Source organism: Podarcis gaigeae (assembly GCF_964106915.1).
Source record: "Podarcis gaigeae genome assembly, chromosome: 5".
In the NCBI taxonomy this organism is placed as follows: domain Eukaryota; kingdom Metazoa; phylum Chordata; class Lepidosauria; order Squamata; family Lacertidae; genus Podarcis; species Podarcis gaigeae.
This window is the reverse complement of record NC_139681.1, coordinates 79,169,000-79,192,628: the sequence shown is the minus strand read 5'-3', so window position 1 is coordinate 79,192,628 and position 23,629 is coordinate 79,169,000. Positions and strand designations below refer to the sequence as shown.

Here is a 23,629-nt window from a genome sequence, read left to right as displayed (position 1 = left end):
ACCCACCCATCAGCCTCAGCCACCTCACAGTGGAAAGGGAAGCTCAGCACCTATGGAAATCATAAAGACATTCTACAGAGCCCCCAGAATGAGGAAGAGAAACAGAACCATTTTTCTCTGGGGAAGGAAACTTTCAGGAAATCAGAGAGCAGGTTCCATCTTGGCACTAGTACATGACCACACGTTAACTGCGCTTTACAGACTCACCTCCTGGATGCCTCCATGCACTTAGCTGTGATTAACTTAATCTGACAGGCCACTCTCCTCTCGGCCCTGCTGCCATGAAGGCTGCTCGATTTAGCAATTCTGCCAGTTCACATTAAAAGGAGAAAAGCCAGCCTGCTGTTTCCAACTTAACTGTGAAATTGCAACTCAAAATAATTTCCAAAGCTTTCAATCAAGCAGAGTATAATACCTGTGCAAAGTTCAGAAAGAACAGCTGCTTATGGTTAAAGTCGAGTCCGGGGAGCAGCTTCTCGGCTCCGTTCTTCTCTACAAACTTTTCATAGGCCTGCCAAAGGAAGAGGAAGGGAAGAGAGATGATGGCCACCATGAAATCCAACTGAGCTCGAACTGCGATGAGAATCAAGCGCAAAACTAGGGAAGGAGAAATCATAAGATTTCTGGTTGCTGCCACTTCATGTCCTTGTCTTTGGGCACCTCCAGGAACATTATGCCAACATGTTCTTGATCCAATAGTAGTGAATTAGTGGTTATTATTATTATTATTTGAGGGACACAGGTGGTGCTGTGGGTTCAACCACAGATCCTAGGGCTTGCCGATCAGGAGGTCGGCGGTTCAAATCCCTGCGACGGGGTGAGCTCCCATTACTCGTTCCCTGCTCCTGCCAACCTAGCAGTTCAAAGGCACGTCAAAGTGCAAGTAGATAAATAGGTACCGCTCTGGCAGGAAAGTAAACGGCGTTTCCATGTACTGCTCTGGTTCGCCAGAAGCAGCTTAGTCATGCTGGCCACATGACCCAGAAGCTGTATGCCGGCTCCCTCGGCCAGTAAAGTGAGATGAGCACCACAACCCCAGAGTCGGTCAAGACTGGACCTAATGGTCAGGGGTCCCTTTACCATTATTATTATTATTATTATTAGTTGCCCTACAATTCTTCTCCAAAGCTGCCACCTTTTTGTGGGCCAGTGGCAGGTGGGATATAGCACAAAGAAAGCAGGACAAAGACAGAGACAACATGGTATGAAAAGGTTATGGGATTTCAGCAGGAAGTTACAGAACATAACCAATTGGAAACAAAGCAATATGACCATTCCAAAACAGCTGATGAGCAGAAACTTCATCCTTGCTGGGTGCTTCTTCAGAGTGCAGGGATCACAACGTGAGCATAAAGATGGCACAGTGCCACCTTCAGAATATATGTGGATGCCACACAACTCCTCCAGCACAGTATAAAGAGAAATTTAAAAGCAAGTCAGTTTTCCCTTGCGGGAGATATCGCATGACTCACAACGCACTGGGACCCATTAGTAAAAATGGTTTCCTGTATGCTGTGGAATCACATTATACTAGTATAAAAACCACATGGAAGGAAGATGGCTTTTATGTCTCTTATGTTGGGATAGTTCATCTTGCTTTACTGTGACTACACACTTGGGAAAACTTCTGAAAAACGTAAACGAAAGATAAAAGGGCCATAATCTCAGTACAAGCAAAGAATGACAGTGTGGTTCTTACTAGAATGCACTTTGTCCTGGACACTGGGCTAATAATTACTGTGTGTTCTGTACTCTTAATTAAGATAACAAGAATAGAAGGGAGGAACTGTTTTTTCCATGGCTGCCCTTGAGAAAGTTTCACATCGGAACTGTATTTCACAGGGAGAATTTGCTTTCCTTATTTTTTAGCACTATTTATTTACCTACCACAACATTTGCCCAATTCTTGCTTAATGCCACAGTGAAAGTCCAAGCTTCCCACCTCATTAAGAAACATTCTTCCCAAGACACACAACTAAGTTAGGTCCATTCATGCTAAGGGGGTCTACTCAGAATAAAACTTAGCTGAATACCACCCTGTTTCTTGTTCATGTCAAATTTGATTTGTGTGCATGTAGTTTAGTTTATGGAAATGTCATAACTAATTTCTTTCTGAGAAACCCACACAATTTTGCTGTTTAGATATTTAATACTCTGGAACAGGCTTCCTCAACCTTGGCCCGCCAGATATTTTTGGCCTACAACTCCCATGATCCCTAGCTAGCAGGACCAGTGGTCCGGGATGATGGGAATTATACTCTAAAAACATATGGAGAGCCAAGCTTGAGGAATTCTGCCCTGAAGGGTCTCAGCAAGTCTGCATGGAATTGGAATTTAATTAGCATAGCCTAAAAGCAACTTCCACAAACATAGCAATGTTGATGATGATGATGATGATAATGATAATGAGAGGAAGAGGTAGAGGAGGAGGAGGAGGAGGAGGAGGAGGAGGAGAAGAAGAAGAAGAAGAAGAAGAAGAAGAAGAAGGCTTTTATAGTCCTCATTTTTGGACAACTGTGGAAAGTTGGAAAGTTCTTGGTATATAGCTTTGGTGGGGACCCTGTTGATTTGACTCATCAAAATTAGGTTTGGTAATTTTGTTTTATGGCATTCCAAATCCCACAAAAGAAGCATAATTGTAGCTTATAAGGGCAGAAAGTGTGAGGCATGGTATGAATGAGTTGCCAATAAATGGATGTGGAAATTCTGAGGCAATGGGGAAAGAGGAGCATAACTCATGCCCCCCTTTCTCCCTTCATGATTTATGTTGCATTTTCAAATTTACAAATGCAACCAACTGTACAATTTTTTTTTTAGACACCTAGGATTTTCAGTATTGTAACAAGCCACCTGGGCACTGTGCTGCTCACCCTTGCTTTGAATCAGGGCTGGGCAGACTGAAGGCTTGCAGGAGCTACTTCCTTTCTCCCAGAAGCTTGAACCAGAGCTTGATGCAAAAGCACAAACCTACACACTTAGAATTAAAGAATTGTGAGGCCATGAACCTGGCGGCATCTTTTATTTTAGTACCAGAACTCAACAGAACTCACTGTTCTTCAACACAAAACTCTACTCTGGGTTATCACCTCAAGTTTTCTTGTGTTCAACAGTGGGGGTTTTTAGGGGTCATTTTGTTGTTGCTATTGTTATCAACTGGTGGTCAAAAACACTTGCTGATCTATTGCAGATCACCCAGAGGTCCACCAGTAGATTCCCATCTACCTTTTACTCACCCCAATTGCTGGACCATCTAGATCAGGGATGGAGAATCTGGTTCAGATATTTTTGGACTCACAAGTGCCATCAGCACCACCCAGCTGTTGGAATTCTGCCTGGGTCAGAGGAATGTGCCACAGCGTAGGCACCGGCAGATATTCCTTGTCGACCTCCCCGCTGCTACTCCCGGCAGATAAGCAAGCGAGGTCTCGGCGATTCTTCCCAGATGTGTGAGAAGAACACACCGTTCCTTCTCTCTCCCCTTTGGTGTCCCCAGGGAGGGGAAAGAAGCAGACAGAAATCTATTTACATTCTTTATTTCTGTCTCTTACATCAGTACAGAGAAACATGTCTGCACTCAACAGCAGTAAGAATAAACTCCACCCATGTACTTCCAGTACGGGTCATATGACACACACTGTGAGCTAACATCCGGTGCTCAGTACAGAATGGACTGCCCCTTTGTTCCCATGGCAACAGTCACAAACATCCTGTTTGGCTTTGCAGCCACCTGCAGCTGACTGAGCTGCTAGAGCCTTTGCTTGCTGCAGCATTGGTGCTTTATGGTAGCATGGCCAATGGTTAGGAATTATGGGAGTTTTAGTCCAGCAATGTCTGGAGGGTCACAGGTTCCCATTCCCTGCCTTCCTTTCCTGTCCAGCCACTGGACCTTCCTCCCAGGAAAACAGGTGAATTGTGGCACATGCAATAAATGAATAAATAGATGTTTATTAAATTTGGATACTACCTTTGATTTGAGGATCACAGAGTGGTTTACAATTCCCTAACTCCCTTTCCCTAACACTCTTTCTAAAGTTTTCCTATGGAAGAGGGAGAATAAAGGACAGGGAGAGGAGAGGGAGACTGGGGATGAAGCAGGAAATGGGGGTTGTTGTCTTGAAGGGAAGAAACATGCATAAGGAGGGAGACTTCAGTTGTACTGAAGTGCTGCTTGAGGGTTTCCCATAGGCATCTGGTTTGGCCACTGTGAAAACAAGATGCTGGACAGGATGATCCATTCCTTATGTTCTAATGAGTACAGATTAGGCCCTGAAGACCAGGTAACTAAACTTCAGGGGTTTAATAAAGCAGCTTGTGTGGCATTATATATATATATATATATATATATATATATATATATATATATATATTGCTTTCGTAGATTTTCACGGGTACAGGAATGCAGGTTTTGGTGTCCTCGGGTGTCTTCCCGTGTAAAAGTTGGGGTGTCTAGGCGACGTTTCGACGAGGTCTCACTCGTCATCTTCAGGCTGGTGCTTTCGGCTTCTTGTTACTGGAACAGAGCGGGATCTCAATGTTTGAGTTCCTATAAATACTGTAGAGGGGGTGTGGTGTCTAGCCTCCAATGTTCTGGGCAGAGAGGAAGTTCCCAGGCTAGTGTGCCTTTTCTTCTTTTGTTCCTTAATTACTTGAGAGATACCTTGAGTGATTTCTTGAGTGATATCCTGAGTACCACTTAGGTGGGTCATTAGGTGTGGATTAGTTGCTAAAGTCTTTGTGTCTTGACCTCTTGAACTTTGTGAAGAGTTTTCCTGAGAAGATGGCTGTATTGCACTTAGTTGTGCTTTGGCTTGGCTTCGTGTATAGGGGCGAGCTGTGGTTTTGTGGCTTGTGTCAGCCAGATCTGTGTAGGGATTGCAGGGGGGTGCAGCATCCGGAGGTGCCACCATGGATTGGCTACTGGATGGTGTCAGTAATTCATCTGTGGAGAGGGTCTGGGTTTGGGTCTGGTGTGGTTGATTGGTGTTGGCGTTCTGTGTGCCTCTGGATCTGGTGTCAGTTTTTGTGGGGAGGGCTAATTTCCAGATGTCTGGCAAGCGGGATGTGTCGTCACGCTTGTTCATGTTGTGAGGGTGTTTACAAAAAATCTACAAAAAACCTGATGGCTCCCTAGGACACACTATCTACCAGAAAAAAACACACACCAACCGCTACTTACATGCACAATCACACCACCACCCTGCACAAATAAACTCCGTAGCCAAGACTCTCATCTCCAGAACCAAACGCCTGGCTGACAAAGACCACTTGACAACTGAGTTACAGAATCTCTCAAATGTGTTAATTGCCAATGGATACCAGCAAAACAGGATTACGAAGCTAATCCAAAAGGAAACACCCCCCAAAAACCAAGACACAGAAGAAAACAATGGCATGGCCCTCCTTCCTTATATCAAGGGCACTACAGATAAAATTAGCAAAATCCTCCATAAACACAATATCAAAACAGCCTTTTGCACCAACCAAAAAATAGCCAATATCCTCAGAAACCCCAAGGATAAAATCCAGTTGGAAAACCAAGGGATCTATGAAATACCCTGCAAAGTCTGCCCAGCCACGTACATTGGACAAACAAACAGACGAATAAATGCACGTATCGCAGAACACAAGAATGCCGTCAAAAAAGAAGAAAAAACTTCCTCTCTTTTCCAACACATGAAAGAAACAGGACACGAAATTAATTTTGCAGATTCCAAATTGCTCTTTAACACGGAACATCACCACAAGAGAATAATCATGGAAGCCATCGAGATAGAGAAACACCCTCACAACATGAACAAGCGTGACGACACATCCCGCTTGCCAGACATCTGGAAATTAGCCCTCCCCACAAAAACTGACACCAGATCCAGAGGCACACAGAACGCCAACACCAATCAACCACACCAGACCCAAACCCAGACCCTCTCCACAGATGAGTTACTGACACCATCCAGTAGCCAATCCATGGTGGCACCTCCGGATGCTGCACCCCCCTGCAATCCCTACACAGATCTGGCTGACACAAGCCACAAAACCACAGCTCGCCCCTATACACGAAGCCAAGCCAAAGCACAACTAAGTGCAATACAGCCATCTTCTCAGGAAAACTCTTCACAAAGTTCAAGAGGTCAAGACACAAAGACTTTAGCAACTAATCCACACCTAATGACCCACCTAAGTGGTACTCAGGATATCACTCAAGAAATCACTCAAGGTATCTCTCAAGTAATTAAGGAACAAAAGAAGAAAAGGCACACTAGCCTGGGAACTTCCTCTCTGCCCAGAACATTGGAGGCTAGACACCACACCCCCTCTACAGTATTTATAGGAACTCAAACATTGAGATCCCGCTCTGTTCCAGTAACAAGAAGCCGAAAGCACCAGCCTGAAGATGACGAGTGAGACCTCGTCGAAACGTCGCCTAGACACCCCAACTTTTACACGGGAAGACACCCGAGGACACCAAAACCTGCATATATATATATATATATATAGTATTATAATATATTATATTATATATAATATTATAATACTCCAAACAACCCAGCATTTTAACGAATCTGCACCAACTAACAACCACATGAAGTAAGAGAAAACGGGCATTTCTTACCCTGTATGCTTGTCTGATGCCACCATTATCGGCAATGTTTTCACCAAGGGTATTGATTCCGCTGAGCTGCAGAAAAAAAGGAAGAAATGAAAATGCTACATACTTTTTTTTTTGCCTGAGTGCAGAATGAAATTCTTGGAAGAACAATGAGTCATGGTTTGAAGGTCAGAAAATGGATTATTCCCAACCATCTAGATGTGGAATGTAGAATATGAAGTCTACAAGGCAACACCCAGGGGGCTATGACTGTCAACGGGGGAGAACTACAACCAGCAGAGCTCAGTGGGAGCTCTCCATGGTGCTGTTAAGGCCTGACTATATCTGATCGCATCTTGCCAAGTCCAGCTACTTTAACCTGAACCTGTCTTTTATCTTTTACCCTGCTCACTGAGACTTTACATGACATGACCTTTATGGAAGAGTCTTGGTTTCATTGGAGATCTGCTACCACTTCCTCCAATCACCCCCAGCCTTAGCAAAACAGGATTTGCTAAATTACTGATTCTTTGCCATTTTCTATTTTGAGTCGTCGTCTTCTTTGGTGATCACTTGGAGCTGAACACAGTCTTACCAGTGAGTCTGTGAGTGACTGTGGAGGCCAATTCTGGATCCACACGTCCCATTAGCCACAAATTGGCTGTCTTTGAATGCAACACTGAACCATTGTTTACTGCTACGTGCCCAAGCAGCAGTTAGCCTCAGCTTTATCAGTGAGCCATTGACTCGTGCACGTTCCCCTCTCCTCCCTCCCTTCAGAGAGGCCATGAGGAGGAGATTGAAAGCTTTTGCTTCCCGTTCTAAATTAACTCGCTTTGGCTGATACACCAGGAACCACCATAACTGGATAGAAATGAGCTGGCCACACTTTCTGGAAACTTCCTGTTCAGACTATTGCTGTGTGTGTTGGCCTTAAAATAGTCTAGGAACTGAAATTGGTCCAGAATACGGCCAGGAATATATTGACTGGGACTGGGTGTTTCAACTATATCACACCTGATGCTCCCCAGTTCATTTCTGGGTACAATTTAAACTGCTGGCTTTAACTTTAAGAAACCTTAATTGCTTGAGATTAGGTTACTTGTGAGATTGCCTTCTCCTGCATATACCTACTTGAAACCTATCCTTTAGAGAGATCCTGCTCCAAGTGCCTTGTTCAAACCTCTCTGGGTTATTCCATCACTGAGAAGACCCTCTTCCTAGTGGTCACCCTATACCTCTAGGGGTGACCACTAGGAAGAGGATCTTCTCAGTGATGGAATAACCCAGAGAGGTTTGCCCAGTGGGTACTGCCAATCTCTTTAGCCTTGCTTTACAGAAAGATGAGATGGGAGGGCTTAATGTGCAACCAAAAGCTCACAGACATAACACTAGACCATGATTTAATGATATATCTGAACCGCAGCATTTTTTCTTCAACTTTATCTGTGAACCTTGGCAAAGGCACCTCTAGGAATACAAATCATCTAAATGGAAGGGGTTATTTGTACCTATGTACATGTCTTTCTTCTATGGAAGTGCAAAGTGTGGTGGCTCAACTACTGTCACAACATGCCATTACTGAATGAATTGCACCGGCTGCCAATTAGCTACTGGACTATGTTCAAAGCACTGGCACTGGTTTGCAAACCCCTACAGAGCTTGGGACCAGGATACCTTAAAAAATTGTTTCACCCCAACCAAGCTTTTTGCAGGAAAGGGCACCCTGCAGGTATCATCCTATCAGGATGTCCAATCAGCAGGATGTTGGAATTGGACCTTGAGTGTGCTGGTACCTGCCGTTGGGAATTTCCATTCTATAACAGACAGCTGCCTTCTCTATTGGCTTTTGGCACCTGCTAAAGATGTTCCTCTTTCAACAAGTCTTCAAAAATGTTTATCTCAAAGATATCTCAAAGAATCTGTCCTGGACTGGACCTGACTGGACCTGTTGTTTTAACCTGGTCTTAGATTTATAATTGTTAATTGTTTTTATATGCAATTGCCTTTACATAACTGTTTTATATATGTTATTATATTGTAAATTGCTTTGAGATGCCTCATTGGGAGGAATTCATAAATGAAAGAAACATAAAAATAGTAATAGAAACTAAATTTGGCCTCCAACAGGTTTGTTCACATGGTTAAGTTTCTTTTTGAAGCTATTCAGTCTCTCAACGTCTCCCTCCATTACCATGTGGAATATGTTTCATCTAATCAAAGAAAAGAATGTGCATTCAAATGTAAGCATTTCAATAAGAAAGGAGGGACATACATTTTGTCCACCAGCCAGATCCCATTTGAAGTTTCCATACTGGTTTACCATGCACTCAGACTGCTTCTTAAAATTTGTTGCCGATGTTTGACTCCACCAGTCCACTAGGTCCCCATTCTCATTAAAATTTCTACCTGAAATAACATATACACATAAGAAATTTGCAATGATAGTCTTGAAGACACTGAAAATATGAAATTGTCTTGTGCTGTAGCTGACTAGTGGTCCATGAAACAATATTGCCTATTCAGAAAGGCTCTCCATGACCTCAGGCTAAAGTCCCAAGGATTGAATCTAGGATCATACACACCAGGTTGAGGAACCTTTTGCCCTCCAGATGTTACTGAACTCCAATACCAAGCAGCCCCAGCATGCATGGCCAGTATCAGATATGGGGATCTGCTACTGAGTGATAATCTTCTGCCTAGCAACAAGAGTTTGCACCATGAGCACACACTTCCAAGCCAACATCAGTAGAATGTGCAGTGCTTGACTCCAGCACCACTCACTTTCAGCACTATCGGCAATCCATTTTGTATAATGTTCTATCATAACGTATGGTGACATCAGACAAAATATGAAGGTCTTTGACTTTTCTGATGGATTAATCTGATTCCAGCCAGGTGCTCTGCTTGATTCAGGAAACCAGGTTCCTTAACATTCACCAAGCATGTTTCCCAATGTAGGCAATGATGTGCTCATCCAGTGGTAGGCAGGAAGCTGCCATTTGCACATTCACCGTTCCTTTGGAATGGGTTCAGTGGCTGGCCAGGACCAGAAGATCATCCCTCTTGGAAGGATGCAGGGGGATGGGAAAAGAGGAATATTTGGCATCATGGCGTGACTGATGTTTCATTCAGCTGCTTTGTTAATAAGGTGCTGGTTGTGAATGAGGAAATGTTATGTTGCTGGCATAAATCTTTGGTTCTTGCTTTATGATAAGGGTGGGGAAGCTGTGGCCCTCTAGAGGTTGCTAGATCACAACTTCCCTCATCCCTGGTCATTGGCCATGCTGTCTGCAGCTGATGGGAATTGGAGTTCAACAACATACAGTGGTGCCTCGCAAGACGAAATTAATTCATTCCGCAAGTTTTTTCTTCTTGCGAGTTTTTCGTCTTGCGAAGCACGGTTTCCCATAGGAATGCATTGAAAATCAATCAATGCGTTCCTATGGAGACTGTCCAGGGACAGAGGGGAAGCGCCGTGCGCCCTTCCCCTCTGTCCCTGGACCTGTTTTAAAGCAAGGGAAGGGGCAGCGGGGAGAATCGCTTCTCCCCGTCGCCACACCTTGGTTCAAAAGGGTCCGGGGACAGAGGGGAAGGCGCGCACGCCTTCCCCTCTGTCCCCGGAGATTGCGGGGCTGGCAACGGGGAGAAGCAATCTTCTCCCCGCCGCCCCTTGCTTCAAAAGAGGTCCGGGGACAGCGGGGAAGACGCGCTGCGCTTCCCCGCTATCCCTGGAGCTTGCGGGGCAAGCTTCGTTTTGCGAAGCAAGCCCATAGGGAAATGCGTCTTGCGAAGTGGCTAAGAAAACGAAAAACTCCTTTGTGTAGCGAGTTTTTCGTCTTCCGAGGCGTTCGTCTTGCGGGGTACCACTGTATAGGGACCACTGGTTCCCATCCCTGTTTTATGGGTAGAAACATGTAATACAATAAATGCCAAGAAGCACAGGAGAGAGGGCCTTGCACACTCGCTGTTTACAAGATAATAATAATTGGGGCTTCTGGTAATATGTAAAGCCACCCTTAGCCCCTGGGAAACGAATAATAGAGATTTTTTTTTTCTGGTGCAAAGCAGAAACAGGGCTTGATTAAATTAAATCAGGATTGCCTCTTTTCATGCACCATACAGATTAGGTAAAGTAATACCAATGGTGAAACATGAGTTCTCTTTCTTACCATTATCGTCAAAGCCATGAGTGATTTCATGCCCAATGACCATGCCAATGCCACCATAATTCAAGGATTTAGGCTGAGCTGCACTGAAAAAAGGTGGTTGCAAAATGCCAGCAGGAAAGACTGCAGAAAGAGATATGACACCATAGATGACAAGTTAATCTTTTGTACCAGCTCAAACTATTTGCAAAAACACAAGCTCAATTAAATAAACATCCTGGAAATTTTAGCCAACGCTGTGGCTGATTAATTCAAACTACCTCTCCTTCCCCTTCCACCCGATTCGTCTTGCTCTTTGATCACCAGGTGCCCTTCAAATGCATGCTCAACTTTACAGGATCCAATAGCATGATGCCATCCAAGGCTGGAGGGGGGCAGCTGTGAATAATGTGACCCCTGCAGGTAGGGCCAATGGTGCGAGGATGTAATTGAATGTCACACTTAGTGCAAGGATTTTTCTGTCCCTCTCCTCTCCTCACCTGCCTCTTAAACCTGCCCTAGGAGTTCCCCAATTCAACTCTCTGGACCTCTGGAGTACATTTGGGGAGCATGTGGGACACATGCGTGGGGAAGAGTGGGAACACCCCACTGTACAAGAGGAAATCCTTGCTCTGATGGGACATGGTAGCTGCATACCTCCCTAAGTCTTTCCTATGAAAATGAGAGAGACATACCAGGGCAGGGCTGGGGAATTTGTGCCCCCCCAGATGTTACTGACTACAGTTCCCATTATCCCTGTCTATGGTCATGCTAGCTGATAATGTCTATGGTCATGCTAGTTGTCCAATCCTATCTTTTACCTACATGATCTTCACTGACCACAAGGTCATATTATTTATGGATGTGCCCTTCAGCATGATGCTGAAACAGTTGCTATTTTCTGGGCCTTCAGGTTCAGGCCACATGAGTTTCCAAAGCCCACCCACTCATTGTGCCTAGAGCACAATGGCTCTCCTGTCCATAAGCCATGTGTGTTGTTTTCCCTCTGTTTTCCCTCAACAACGTGAGTTTTCCTTCCTTTCAGTTTCTTCCACTTCCTAGATTCCAACCCCACTTCTCAGCCTATTGCCTACTCTTTTGTTTTGTATTTTGTTTCCAACTATCCTGCTTTCCAAAATTGCAGTTCTCCTGTCCCATAGCTCGCATAAGTTTTCCTCCAATGCTTCAAGCTGAAATTCCAGGATCTGATTAACAGGACCTATTATGTTTCTTCCGTAATCACCCAACTCTCAGAGGAACTGGTCCAGATGTTGCAGCCAGCAACTGTTGGCTTGTCCAACCCTTTGCTAAGGTCACGCTAACCATCTGTTGTCTTGTGGCCCTCCAAAAATTAGGGTATTGCCATCGTTGGTTGTTTAGATGGGAAAGGGAGCTGATTCTAACTTGTGACAATACACCATGGAGGCATTCCATTTCCCACGGTTTTTACAAATTGTAAGCTGTGATTGGCAAGCACAACCCAGCTTACCAAGGAGAAACAGAAGGTGACCATTGCCTCAGGGAATAAAATTATATTGACTTGAGGTTAAATCCCATACTACCTCCACCACACATTGGTTTAGGGTAAAAGTACACACAAAAATAAATACACCATTCCCTACACATAGGCTTATTGTTTTTCCTTTCCAATTTTATGAACTGATTCACTTTGCATTGCAGCCCTTGAAAGTGTCAAAACGTTCTGCTATTAACTCTGTTAGAGAAATGCAACTCTAGTGGATGAGATGTTTATTCTAAGCTACTTCATAGCAAACCAATGCTTGCTTATAACATTTGCAAAACTTGAGCAATCTCAAGCAATGCCAGAGAGATGAGAATTATTCCTACGAGGCTCCCCCTTCCTAACTAGTAAAAAATTTGCCCATATCCACGAGCCATATAGCTGTGAAGAGGGAATTGCAATTCTTTTCCCGGCTGCCCATTTAAAGACTGCCAGGAATAGAAGCCAAATTTCCTAAATTCTTGTAACTTGAGTATGTCCACAGAGACTTTTGCCATAATATGTTTATGCACTGAATGTGGACACAGTGGAACTAACTCTTTTTGTTAATGGATGAGTAAGCATTCCTGCTAATGTGCTGCTTCGTTCTGTCTTGCTTCTGCATAGCACGGCATTTTGCTGTGCTGCACTAGAACCCTTCATGGCTGCCTAAAGGTTTGCGGCTTCATTTTGACCTAAAGTATATTGCAACCTATTTCAGCTTATTCCAACAGGGCCAAGCTCTCTTCCTCAGTGTCCATCAAATTTCACACCAACTGTGACTAGGATGAATTTCCCACAGCTGTGTCAAAGTTGTCCTCACTTAGCCATGATTTCAAGCAAGATATTCTGCTTGTTCTTCTTCAGAAATAAAACAGTTCTAGGCCTATGACACCAGAGGCCTAAAACTGGTGTGTGAAGAAGCATTGGGATCTGGGCTCAGCTCCTTCATATGGTCAGCCCCTGAATTGCAGGTGGCAGCTTCCAAGGAGAAGTACTTTCAGGTCCTAGATAGAGTCTGTCCACCCATAATGTCTATTGGGTCCTTCAGGACAGGAAGGAGTATAAGAGGACTTCCTGTCCCAGTTAATCCTTGACTGCAGAACTGCATTGAAAAATTCTGAGAACTGTGAATTTTAAAGGATCGCTTCATTTTGGTTCACTTGTTTCAGGAAGTGCAAATTAGGTAGATTCACCTTTCAGTGGGAACTGAACTGAATTTCTGCCCCATCCGTAGTCTAGACTCTTACTTTCTTGATTCTGTCTCCATTCATAAGTAATTTCACTGACTCCAATGCAGCTAGATTTGATACATAGAAGAATCAGTGTAGGATTTTGTTGGAGATGTTTTCGGATGCCTAATTATCGTCTTCCAAAGCAACTACTCTATTCTGAACTTAAAAATGGAAAGTGTAATGCTGATGGTCAACAAAATAGGTCTAAAGACTCTCTCAAGGCAAGTCTAAAAAGATTTGGAAACACTGGCCTGCAAGTGTTCCAGCTGGAGAACAGCTTTTACCAAACGTATCATAGACTTTGAAGACACTCAACTCAGGACAAAGGGGAGAAATGTGCTAAGAGGAAGGTGTGTTTGGCAAACTCTCACCATGATCAACTCCCACCCAGAAACCTATATCCCCACTGTGGAAGGACGTGTGGATCCAGAATTGGCCTCCACAGTCACTTACGGACTTACTGTTAAAACCTTGTTCATGGAAGACAAACTTACTTGGCTACAAGTAATTGCCAAAGAAAAAGAAGAAGTCCATCACAGTGAACTCAGATGTCCTTGTTCAGGGTAAATTCCACTTTCTGTCGTGTTAATAAAGTGTGAAAATATGGTCCCAGAATAGTTGCAAACCATCACTTTCATTTCAGCATTACTGCTGGCAAGGTCATCTCACACAAAAACTGACATCATTCTTTTTACACCCCTGCTATGAAAGTTCAGCATGCAAGACTTGCAATCTGGTTTGAACCTGGCTGAATGCTTAGCTTAAAGCCAGAAAAATTCATTAAAGAATTCCACTTTTACTGGGCAGGGACTGCAGGGTCACAAGTCAAGCTTTTCTTCTATGTCTGTCTGTCTGTCCGCCCGTCTGTCCGGCTGTCTATCCTAATTTTATACTGTTAAATATAATAATAAAATCTAAGTGCTTTAGATAAAAATGCAACAATGACATTCAATAAAATTCCCTCAAAACTAGATAAAAACTAAATGCAATATTAAAACAAAGTAAAGCTATATCTCACAAATAAAACTGACTAGTAAATAATAAATATATGGCTGACTTCTGGATTCACAAGCACTTCAGGTAGAGAGGGCTATGCTAAAATATTACAGACTAGTGGTCTGTGGAGAAAACATATTGCAGAAGGATAGAGAGCTTTGATGCTTTCTTTCCAAGCATTGGGGAGGAGCAGGGGACCCCCCCCCCCCGTCATCCTGTTTGTAAGCAAGGAAGCCAGCCTCCCAGACTTGTAATTTCCCCTTATCCAGAGAAATGAACAGAAATCTCCCCCCCCCTTTGTTTTCAATGGAAGAATGAGGCAAATAAAACGGAAAGGCAAGTTTAGTCCAGCACTGAATCAGGCTGCAGGCTTCCCCCATTCTTCCAGAGAGTTGGCGGTAGTGACTGCATCAGTATAATGAATACAAAATAAATAAGCAATACATTAATTCAGCAAAAGCGCACGCTCCAGTAAAATGCTTTGAAATTATCCCCCTCCAACTTGATTTGTGCTTTGTTGAGTGTGTCAAGTCGATACTCTCATATTTTCCAAAGGAAGCAAGAATGAAAAAGATGCTTCCTTTGCTAAAGCAGCTCATCTTTAAAGCATCTGGCCAATGTCAATAGGACCAGAAACCAAAGAAACCATGAAGCAGAACATGTTTTTGAACGTCTATAATAGGACAGCATTTTGGATAACAAGACTGCCTGCTGCAGGTCAAGGACACACAACACCAAAATTATAGTATGGCATGGTGTAGCAATGTCCTCTAGATGTGGTTGGACTACAGTTTCCATCATCCCAGACCACTGGACTTGCTGGCTGGGGCTGATGGGAGCTGGAGTCCCTGATGTTATTGTATACTACAGTACAGCATAAATCTGCTGAGCCGGTAGAGAGATGGACACTGTGTTCCTACAGCAATTTATTGCATTTCCCTGGTAGTTCCCTAACTGTTAATTTCCGCATTATATTTGAGCTTTCACATATTGTAAAGGAAAATATTTTTTTCCAGAAGCATATAACACAGAATGGATACTAAACGTATGGTGTACTCTGCTATATTTCTGGAAGTGGCTTTTACATTCTGTGAAAGCTCAAACAGAGTGCAGAAATCAAAAGTTAGGGAAACATCGAGAAAGCAGAATAAACTACCATGTTGAAAAAGCCAGAGAGATCAACAAGTGAAAAAGTCCACTTTCTGACCTGATCTGAGCTGAGACAGGGGACAAGAAATAACCCGTTTCTCACCACATGGCCAGAAAGTGTTTCTAAGAGAGACTCAGCTTACCAATTTGATTCCTGCTTGCTGAATAAAAGGCATTGACGACAGCTGCGCCACTTATCCACCTATGAAAAATTGAAGAGACATGTTGATGACGGATGGCATCAGGGCCGGATTTAGGTTTGATGAGGCCCTAAGCTACTGAAGGTAATGGGGCCCTTTATATGTCCAGCTGTCCTTTGTCAACAACAAATTGTCACTGGTTTTTTGTGTGTGTTGAATATATGCTATATGGTAATTTATGGACCTCATAGGTATCTAAAGCCATTTGCCCATAACAAATAGGAGCCTACACAACACAAAACACTGTTGCTGTATGTAGGTTTTATTTTATTTGTTTTTTATCTTATATTTTGGAAGTGTACATCCAGGTGTTTTTTTTCCTTTACTTTTTTTTGGGCCCCCAAGAGAGTGGGGCCCTAAGCTATAGCTTGTTTGGCTTACAGTATATGTAAATCCGGCACTGGATGGCATCAGCAAGAGGAGAAAACTGAAAGGCATTGAATCTCTCTAAATCTGAATTACATTTTAAAAAATACCCAGTAAAGTAGAACCATAAAATTGTAGAGTTGGAAGGGATCCTGAGGGTCATCTAGCCCAACCCCCTACAATGCAGGGTTCCCGGGTGGGCTCGAACCACCAACCTTCTGGTTAACAGCTGGATACACTGACACAATGTGTCACAGGAGGCAAAATCCCACTGGAATGTTCTCATGAATTTTAAGTCTCATTGAAATGAATGTGTGCCATGGAGGAATACACTATAGCATACTGTTAGAAGACTGAAAGCCTGATTCAGCATTCAGTTCCCTGGTATGCTTGTTTGCCTGTCAGCTCAGCTGGGCAAATGGGTGGGCAGCATGACTGAAGACCACTGAACCCATGGAGGCTCCCTACCGACATGCTAATGAATGCCCATAGATCATGACAGAGGCTGCTCCCTAGCACATGCATTCAGTTTTACTCCTACTGGACCTTTGCAAGGAGCTCTGGTTTAGTGGGAACCTGAGTTAGCATTATTCACAGCTAACATTGGTGCTGACATACCACTGAACCGCAGTTAAGCTCAATGGGGGACAGTTTAGGGGAATTGATCCTGAGAATATGTGTGCATTGCCCTTCCCACAAGAGCTTTCCATTCCAGTCCCTTAATAAGAACAGTGCACACAAAGAAATTACGAGGTACAGTATTTCAATTCCTGATTGCTGTGATACTAGGAATAGAATTCAAGATTCCCCAACTTTGTTTTAAAATCATGAGACCTGATGCAAAGGCAATAATATCTCCTTTAACATGAAGTTAACGTGAACCCTTCTGGCTACCAACAGGTGCCACTTTTGCAAATAGCCAGAACCAGATTATTATTATTTTTTAAGCACTGCATTCACAGTGTAAACTATTTAAATACGTACTCTTCCTTGTCCACTTTTTCTCTAAGCTTCTTCAGCCTTTCCTTCTGGCTAAAGTTTAAGTTCTGAATAATGTTCTCAAAATATTCTTCTTCTTTGTAGTGCAGCTTACAAGAAAGAGAGAGAAATGCTTGTGTTATTTGCTGGAGGGTAGGGAAAAACTAGAGGAGCACTGTTGCTCGAGTAGTATTCTTCCCCAACTTCGCACCCCCCATATGTTTTGGACTATGGCTCCCATCAGCTGTAATAGAGGAACTGCTGCGTGGACTGTATAATAATAATAATAATAATAATAGTAGTAGTAGTAGTAGTAGTAGTAGTTTGGATTTGATATCCTGCTTTATCACTACCTGAAGGAGTCTCAAAGCGGCTAACATTCTCTTTTCCCTTCCTCCCCCACAACAAACACTCTGTGAGGTGAGTGGGGCTGAGAGACTTCAAAGAAGTGTGACTGGCCCAAGGTCACCCAGCAGCTGCATGTGGAGGAGCGGAGACGCGAACCCGGTTCACCAGATTACGAGTCTACCATTCTTAACCACCACACCACACTGGCATAAGGCTTTTCACTTATACCTCCAAGGTAGACACTTGGTACCTGCTACTATTAAATCTTAAACACTCTCTGCTGTCCAAAATAGTTTTTGATATGTACTTACATCTTTGTATTCCGCATTCAGCTTATTAGTATCCGTCAGAATCTCATCAGGGTAGCCAATCCTTTCTTTGATTGCTATGGCCTAAAAAATAAACCATGGTCACTGGTGAACTGGAATCAGGTTGTATATTCAGACATCATAGGGATGGCGAGAAGTCATCTACAGGCTTTTCAATCTGCTCTTCTAGATTTTGCAAACCAGACCCAGTCAATGAGTGGTGGTCTGGGCAACTGCTACTTTGTTTATGATACCAGTTCCCAAAGTGGTTTTGGAAGCGATGGGAAAGTCAAGTCTTCCTTGTCCTTGTTGTATGCTGAAGATGCTCTTCTTTGCCATGGCCTCAGACACATGAGATATGTATTTTGATGGCTCTGTTCTTGGGACTGTGATATATTTTAACTGTTTTTCATGTTGAATTTTAGATGGCTGTAACCTGCCCTCTGTATAGTTAAAGCTATGGTTTCCCCAGTAGTGATGTATGGAAGTGAGAGCTGGACCATAAAGAAGGCTGATCGCTGAAGAATTGATGCTTTTGAATTATGGTGCTGGAGGAGACTCTTGAGAGTCCCATGGACTGCAAGAAGATCAAATGTATCCATTCTTAAGGAAATCAGTCCTGAGTGCTCACTGGAAGGACAGATCGTGAAGCTGAGGCTCCAATACTTTGGCCACCTCATGAGAAGAGAAGACTCCCTGGAAAAGACTCTGATGTTGGGAAAGATGGAGGGCACAAGAAGAAGGGGACGACAGAGGACGAGATGGTTGGACAGTGTTCTCGAAGCTACAAACATGAGTCTGATCAAACTGCGGGAGGCAGTGGAAGACAGGAGTGCCTGGCATGCTCTGGTCCATGGGGTCACGAAGAGTCGGACACGACTAAACAACAAACCTGCCCTGGGACCTGTTAGTGAAGAGCAGGTAATAATAATAATATCACCCAAGAAGGGCCGGGAGAGCAATTTGCCTGAAACCCAAGGAAGTCACTGGCAGTCAACACAGACAATACTGATCTAGTTGCACCAGCATGAAGAAGCTTCCTATGTTGTTATGACAATGAAATAAGCCCATATGTCACATCAGGGCTTCCACAACTTGGGTCTCCAGCTGTTTTTGGACTACAATTCCCATCAGCCCTGACCACTGGACCTACTAGCTAGGGATGATAGGAGTCCAACAACAGCGAGAGACCCAAGTTTGGGAAACCCTGTGTTACATGAAGAATGTTCTGCCTGTTCCACTCTTTGCAATGAATTATTTCTGATCTTCTCTTTTGGATAAAGAAAGTAACAGGCTTTCATTGGCCTCCAAATTTTAAATTCTATTTTTTTATGTATATAAAAATTAAAAACTTGCCTTTTCTTCTGCTTTCTTTTTGGTTTCTGCATCCATCCAATCGAGCTCATCAAGTGTTTGTATAAAAACCTCACGAATCTGAGTGATCATCTCTTGCACCTGAGGATGTACAGAACAACAAGATTAAATCGTTCAATTTTTATCATACATGGGCGACATTCTGGCATGTTGCATCCCAGTTGCCACTGATGGAAGCATTGGCTCTTGTTTTTCAAAATAGACCAATGACGACTATTTTTATTTTTCAAGGTCAAATTACGGCAAAGCCAAAGTTACCAAGGAGTGGAGTTATTGCAAAAGGGGAAAAAACACCTTTGTTACTTAAAACATTTCTATGCCTTCAAATGAAAATATAGTGGTATATCTATACTGCAGACTTATATTGGTTTAAATACAAGTTCATCTGCCATGGCTTCCAATAAAGATTCCTGGAAAGGGGAGTTTGGTGAGGTTGCTGAGAATTTGTGGTCCTGGCCTCCTCCTAACAGAACCACTGATGCTAGTAACAAAAAAGGTAAAGGACTTTCGATGGTTAAGTCCAGTCAAAGGTAACTATGGGGTGCAGCACTCATCTCGCTTTCCAGGCCAAGGGAGCTGGTGTTTTTCACAGACAGCTTTCTAGGTCATGTGGCCAGCATGACTAAACCGCTACTGGCTCATGGAGGACTGTAACAAGTGCCAGAGTGCACAGAACTGCTGTTTACCTTTCTGCCGCAGTGGTACCTATTTATCTACTTGCACTGGCGTGCTTTCGAACTGCTAGGTTGGCAGGAGCTGGGACAGAGCAACGGGAGCTCACCCCATTGTGTGGATTCGAACTTTCTGATCAGAAAGCCCAAGAGGCTCAGTGGTTTAGACCACGGCGCTACCCGTGTCCCATAGATGCTAGTATCCCTTAGTGAGAAGTGAATACTATTAAACCTGTAGCAGCTTGTAGTTTAGAGCCAAACTAGATGTGACTCGCATGAAAGCCCATAATGTGCACATTTTGGTTATCTAAACAGGAGCCAAGCTGGGAAGCTTGAAGAGCCTCATAACTGTGATGGCGGGCGGGCAGAGGATGCTTAATTCTTTCTCTTCCTGCTGTGGTCCTGACTAGAATCACCATTCCGATGCTACAATTTGTATTTAGGAAGGGCAGTAACTCAATGGTAGAGCATCTGTTTTGCATGCAGAAGGTCCCAGGTTCACTTCCTGGTGCCTTTGGGTAGGACTGGGAATGTTCTGTGTCTGAAACCCTAGAGAGCTGCTGCCAGTTAGTGCAAAGCAGTGCACATCTATGGTTCCACCTCCTATTAACCTGATCCAGCATGGCCAAAGGTCAGGGATGATGGGAGTCTGCAGGGCACCACACAGACAACTACTGGGCATCACTGAGCTGGTTGGATCAATTATCTGTCTCAGTATAAGTCATCTTCCTGTGTTCTCATCTTCATGTAAAGAGAAATTCCCGATTGGCACTATTTGCAAAGCTGCTTAGGCTTCCCCACAGCTGCTATTAATGCAACAATATATGCAATCTCAGGATTGGAGTTACATCTAGTTTGGTCCTAAGTGACCCTCCAAGTCTCCTTTATGAAAATATAATCACCAGTCCTTCTTGAGCTGCTTCCATCTTATTCATATGGTAAACCCGGGGACACCTCACTCTGCAACAGACTAATAATGAGACATGTATACCCTGACACAGCACCAAAAGTGTGTTTGTGTGGAGCCCACTTTATCAACCACACATGTGTGCTTTGGGGCACACATGCACGCAGTGCCAAATTTACGTATAAGCTAAACAAGCTATAGCTTAGGGCCCCACTCTCTCAGGGGCCCCCAAAAATTTAAAGAAAAAAGACACTGGATGTACATTTCCAAAATATGAGATAAAAAACAAATAAAATAAAACCTACATACAGCAACAGTGTTTTAATTGGCTAAAAGAGTTGCTGAAAAACTGCAAAACTAGGATGCAAAAAGGGGAAGGTATGGGGAAGTCCAAGAAAAGAGGCTTATGAAAAGGAAGTTAAGAAAGTAAAATTTGTGTTTTTGTGTGTGTTTGTTGTTGTATGTATTGTTTTGTCGTTGTGTTGATAAAATTGGAAAACCAATAAAAAATATTATAAAAAAGCAGCGACAATTTGTTGCTGACAAAAGGACAGCTGGACATATAAAGGGCCCCATTACCTTCAGTAGCTTAGGGCCTCATCAAACCCAAATCCGGTCCTGCACGCATGTATACAAAGGTGTTTTTTAATCACCTTTGTGGCTTGCCTTTCTCTAGGTGTATGTATGCCCGTTGTATAGATTCCAGTCTTTGGCAAGTCATTTAACTGGTTGCTGAAATTTGTGAAGATGGAACACATTCACCAAACTCCAGTCCAGCAAGGAATACTCTGAATGCAGGCGATTCACCCACCATAAGATGGGTGTAGGGGTAACTGCCTGCATCAGGAAGCCGATATAATCAATATAATCCTTCAAGCCACAAACTCATAGGTACAGTGCCAGATGGCAATATCTGCTGCTCTGCTTATGGAGACACCCCCACCCCCAGTTGTGGGAGTAAACTTCCCATCTTCCATTGACCATCTGTTCAGCAGGAAGATGACAGAGCTCTGTAGATCACCATTTATTTCGCGGATACACAGATCCAGGGCAATTGTGATTATATGAGGACTCATGATTAGCTTGGGATACATTTTTCTTATTGGCATGTTTTGGCCACTGCTCCTGAGGAGAAGGCTGCAAACCCCAATGGTTTCTTTTGAAGCATTAGACAAAATAAAAATAAAATGGTATTTGGAAATTTATTCTAAGATGGGGGGGGGGAATCAATTAACACACCCCTCCCCAATTTCAGCAAAGTGCATTAAACTGAATTTTCTTTCCTGTAATCTACTGTTCTTTAGCACCTTCACTCTACAACATGCAAGGACTTCTAATCTGCATCATTAGCTAATAACTTGGCTTACAGTCCAGGAAGAGACACATAATCCCATCATCAGCCTGTCTGCCAAAAGATGTCTCTTCCAGCTTCTTAAGCCTACTTTTCAAAAGAAAAAACCTCAGTGTGCGAGATGTAAAGTTTCATCTCTGCTTTTGGCACCAGAATTCTGTCCTACTGAGTGCCAAACAGAGAGAGTGATCTCTTACGACTTCACCCTCATTCACCACTGCACTAGGGAGGAAAAGTGGCTTGAAGTATTTTGTGCTTTTGCCATTCCCACCAATAATCCACAGCGAATGTCTGTTTAAATACCCAGTAAATAAATAATGATCTAAGAGTGTTACCACGTGTTTACTGTCTCCAGCAAATGCTTCTTGTACATACAGCCTTCCCACAGCATTCTCCATGTTGCCGTTGACATAGTTTGCGCAACGGCGCCAGACAGCAGCATCCGAGGTTGTGCCGTAAAGCACCTGTTAAGCATAAGCATTTGAGAAATTAGTGACAAGCAAGAGGAGACTTTGTAGCATCACTAGGTGCTTTCAATTAATCTCGAGGGCTTGGTGTTAATAGACATTAAGTGATATTTAAACAGGAACACAGGTTAAGTGAGCCCATGCAACTCTCTCTGCGTCTTCATGTTTGCAGCTCTGAAATGTTCTCCCGCCCATCTGCTGCTCCTGCCATTGCATTAGCACTGCACCTCCCACTTGGCCACCACCTCCTCTTCCTCCTCCTCCTCCTCTTCTCAGTAAGTGACAGTGACCCACCTGCGGGAAAGCTAAAGCAATGGCTCTGCCCCAACCAATGAGCCTCTTCTGGATATAAACCCACTTTCTGGGTAATATGGAGGGCCCAGTGTGGAGACACCATTCAGTCAAGGCTGCATCCTATAGGGAATGAGCCCTATGAAAATCAAAGTGACCTAGACTGCTGCAGAACAGCTGGCTTTGCCCATGTTCGTTGCGTACTACTTTTTGATACAACAGGAGTTCCTTCCTTTCCCTTTGGTGTCCTTTAAGGATGCTGGGGGCAGGTAGTTCAGTGGAAGAGCAGTGGTTTTGCATGCAGAAGGTCCAAGGTTCAACCCCCAACATCTCCACGTAGGGCTGGAGAGGTTCTCTGTCTGAAACCCTAGAGAGCCACTACCAGTCATTGTAGACCAGGAGTATTCAATGTGGTGCCCTCCAAACATGGCTGGATTCCAACTCTACTGTAGCCAGCATGGCAAATGGTTGGAGATGATGGGAGTCATAGTCATGGAGAGTGTGCCATGACAACAGCTAGATGATCCAATGACCTGTCTCGTTATAAGGCAGCTTCATCTGTTTATATGTTCCTGTGAGAAAGCTGGCAGGGCAGAACTCAGTCTCAAATTCAAAACTCCAGCAACAGGTGGGCTGAGGAATTTCCTGAAGAACCAGTTTGCAAGTGCCATACAGATTACTGTCATATCTCTCCCCTGCAGAAAGAGCTCCCAGTCAATTTCACAGCTCTGCATGCAGACCATTAGAGCTAGA

General features: G+C 43.6%; 1 protein-coding gene across 4 annotated transcripts in view; it reads right to left on the bottom strand.

Annotated features, from left to right (window-relative positions):
* Positions 1-23,629, bottom strand: part of MME (membrane metalloendopeptidase) — an 87,642-nt gene that overhangs the window by 5,389 nt on the left and 58,624 nt on the right. For all 4 annotated transcript variants that reach the window (XM_083739450.1, XM_083739449.1, XM_083739451.1 and 1 more), the window contains exons 13-21: positions 22,454-22,582; positions 19,172-19,270; positions 17,819-17,899; positions 17,166-17,269; positions 15,759-15,817; positions 10,759-10,878; positions 8,862-8,995; positions 6,611-6,676; positions 416-511 (exon numbers count right to left, since the gene is read on the bottom strand). In XM_083739450.1, coding sequence (XP_083595576.1) covers positions 416-511; positions 6,611-6,676; positions 8,862-8,995; positions 10,759-10,878; positions 15,759-15,817; positions 17,166-17,269; positions 17,819-17,899; positions 19,172-19,270; positions 22,454-22,582 — 888 coding nt within the window. The remainder of the gene's footprint in view (positions 1-415; positions 512-6,610; positions 6,677-8,861; positions 8,996-10,758; positions 10,879-15,758; positions 15,818-17,165; positions 17,270-17,818; positions 17,900-19,171; positions 19,271-22,453; positions 22,583-23,629) is intronic.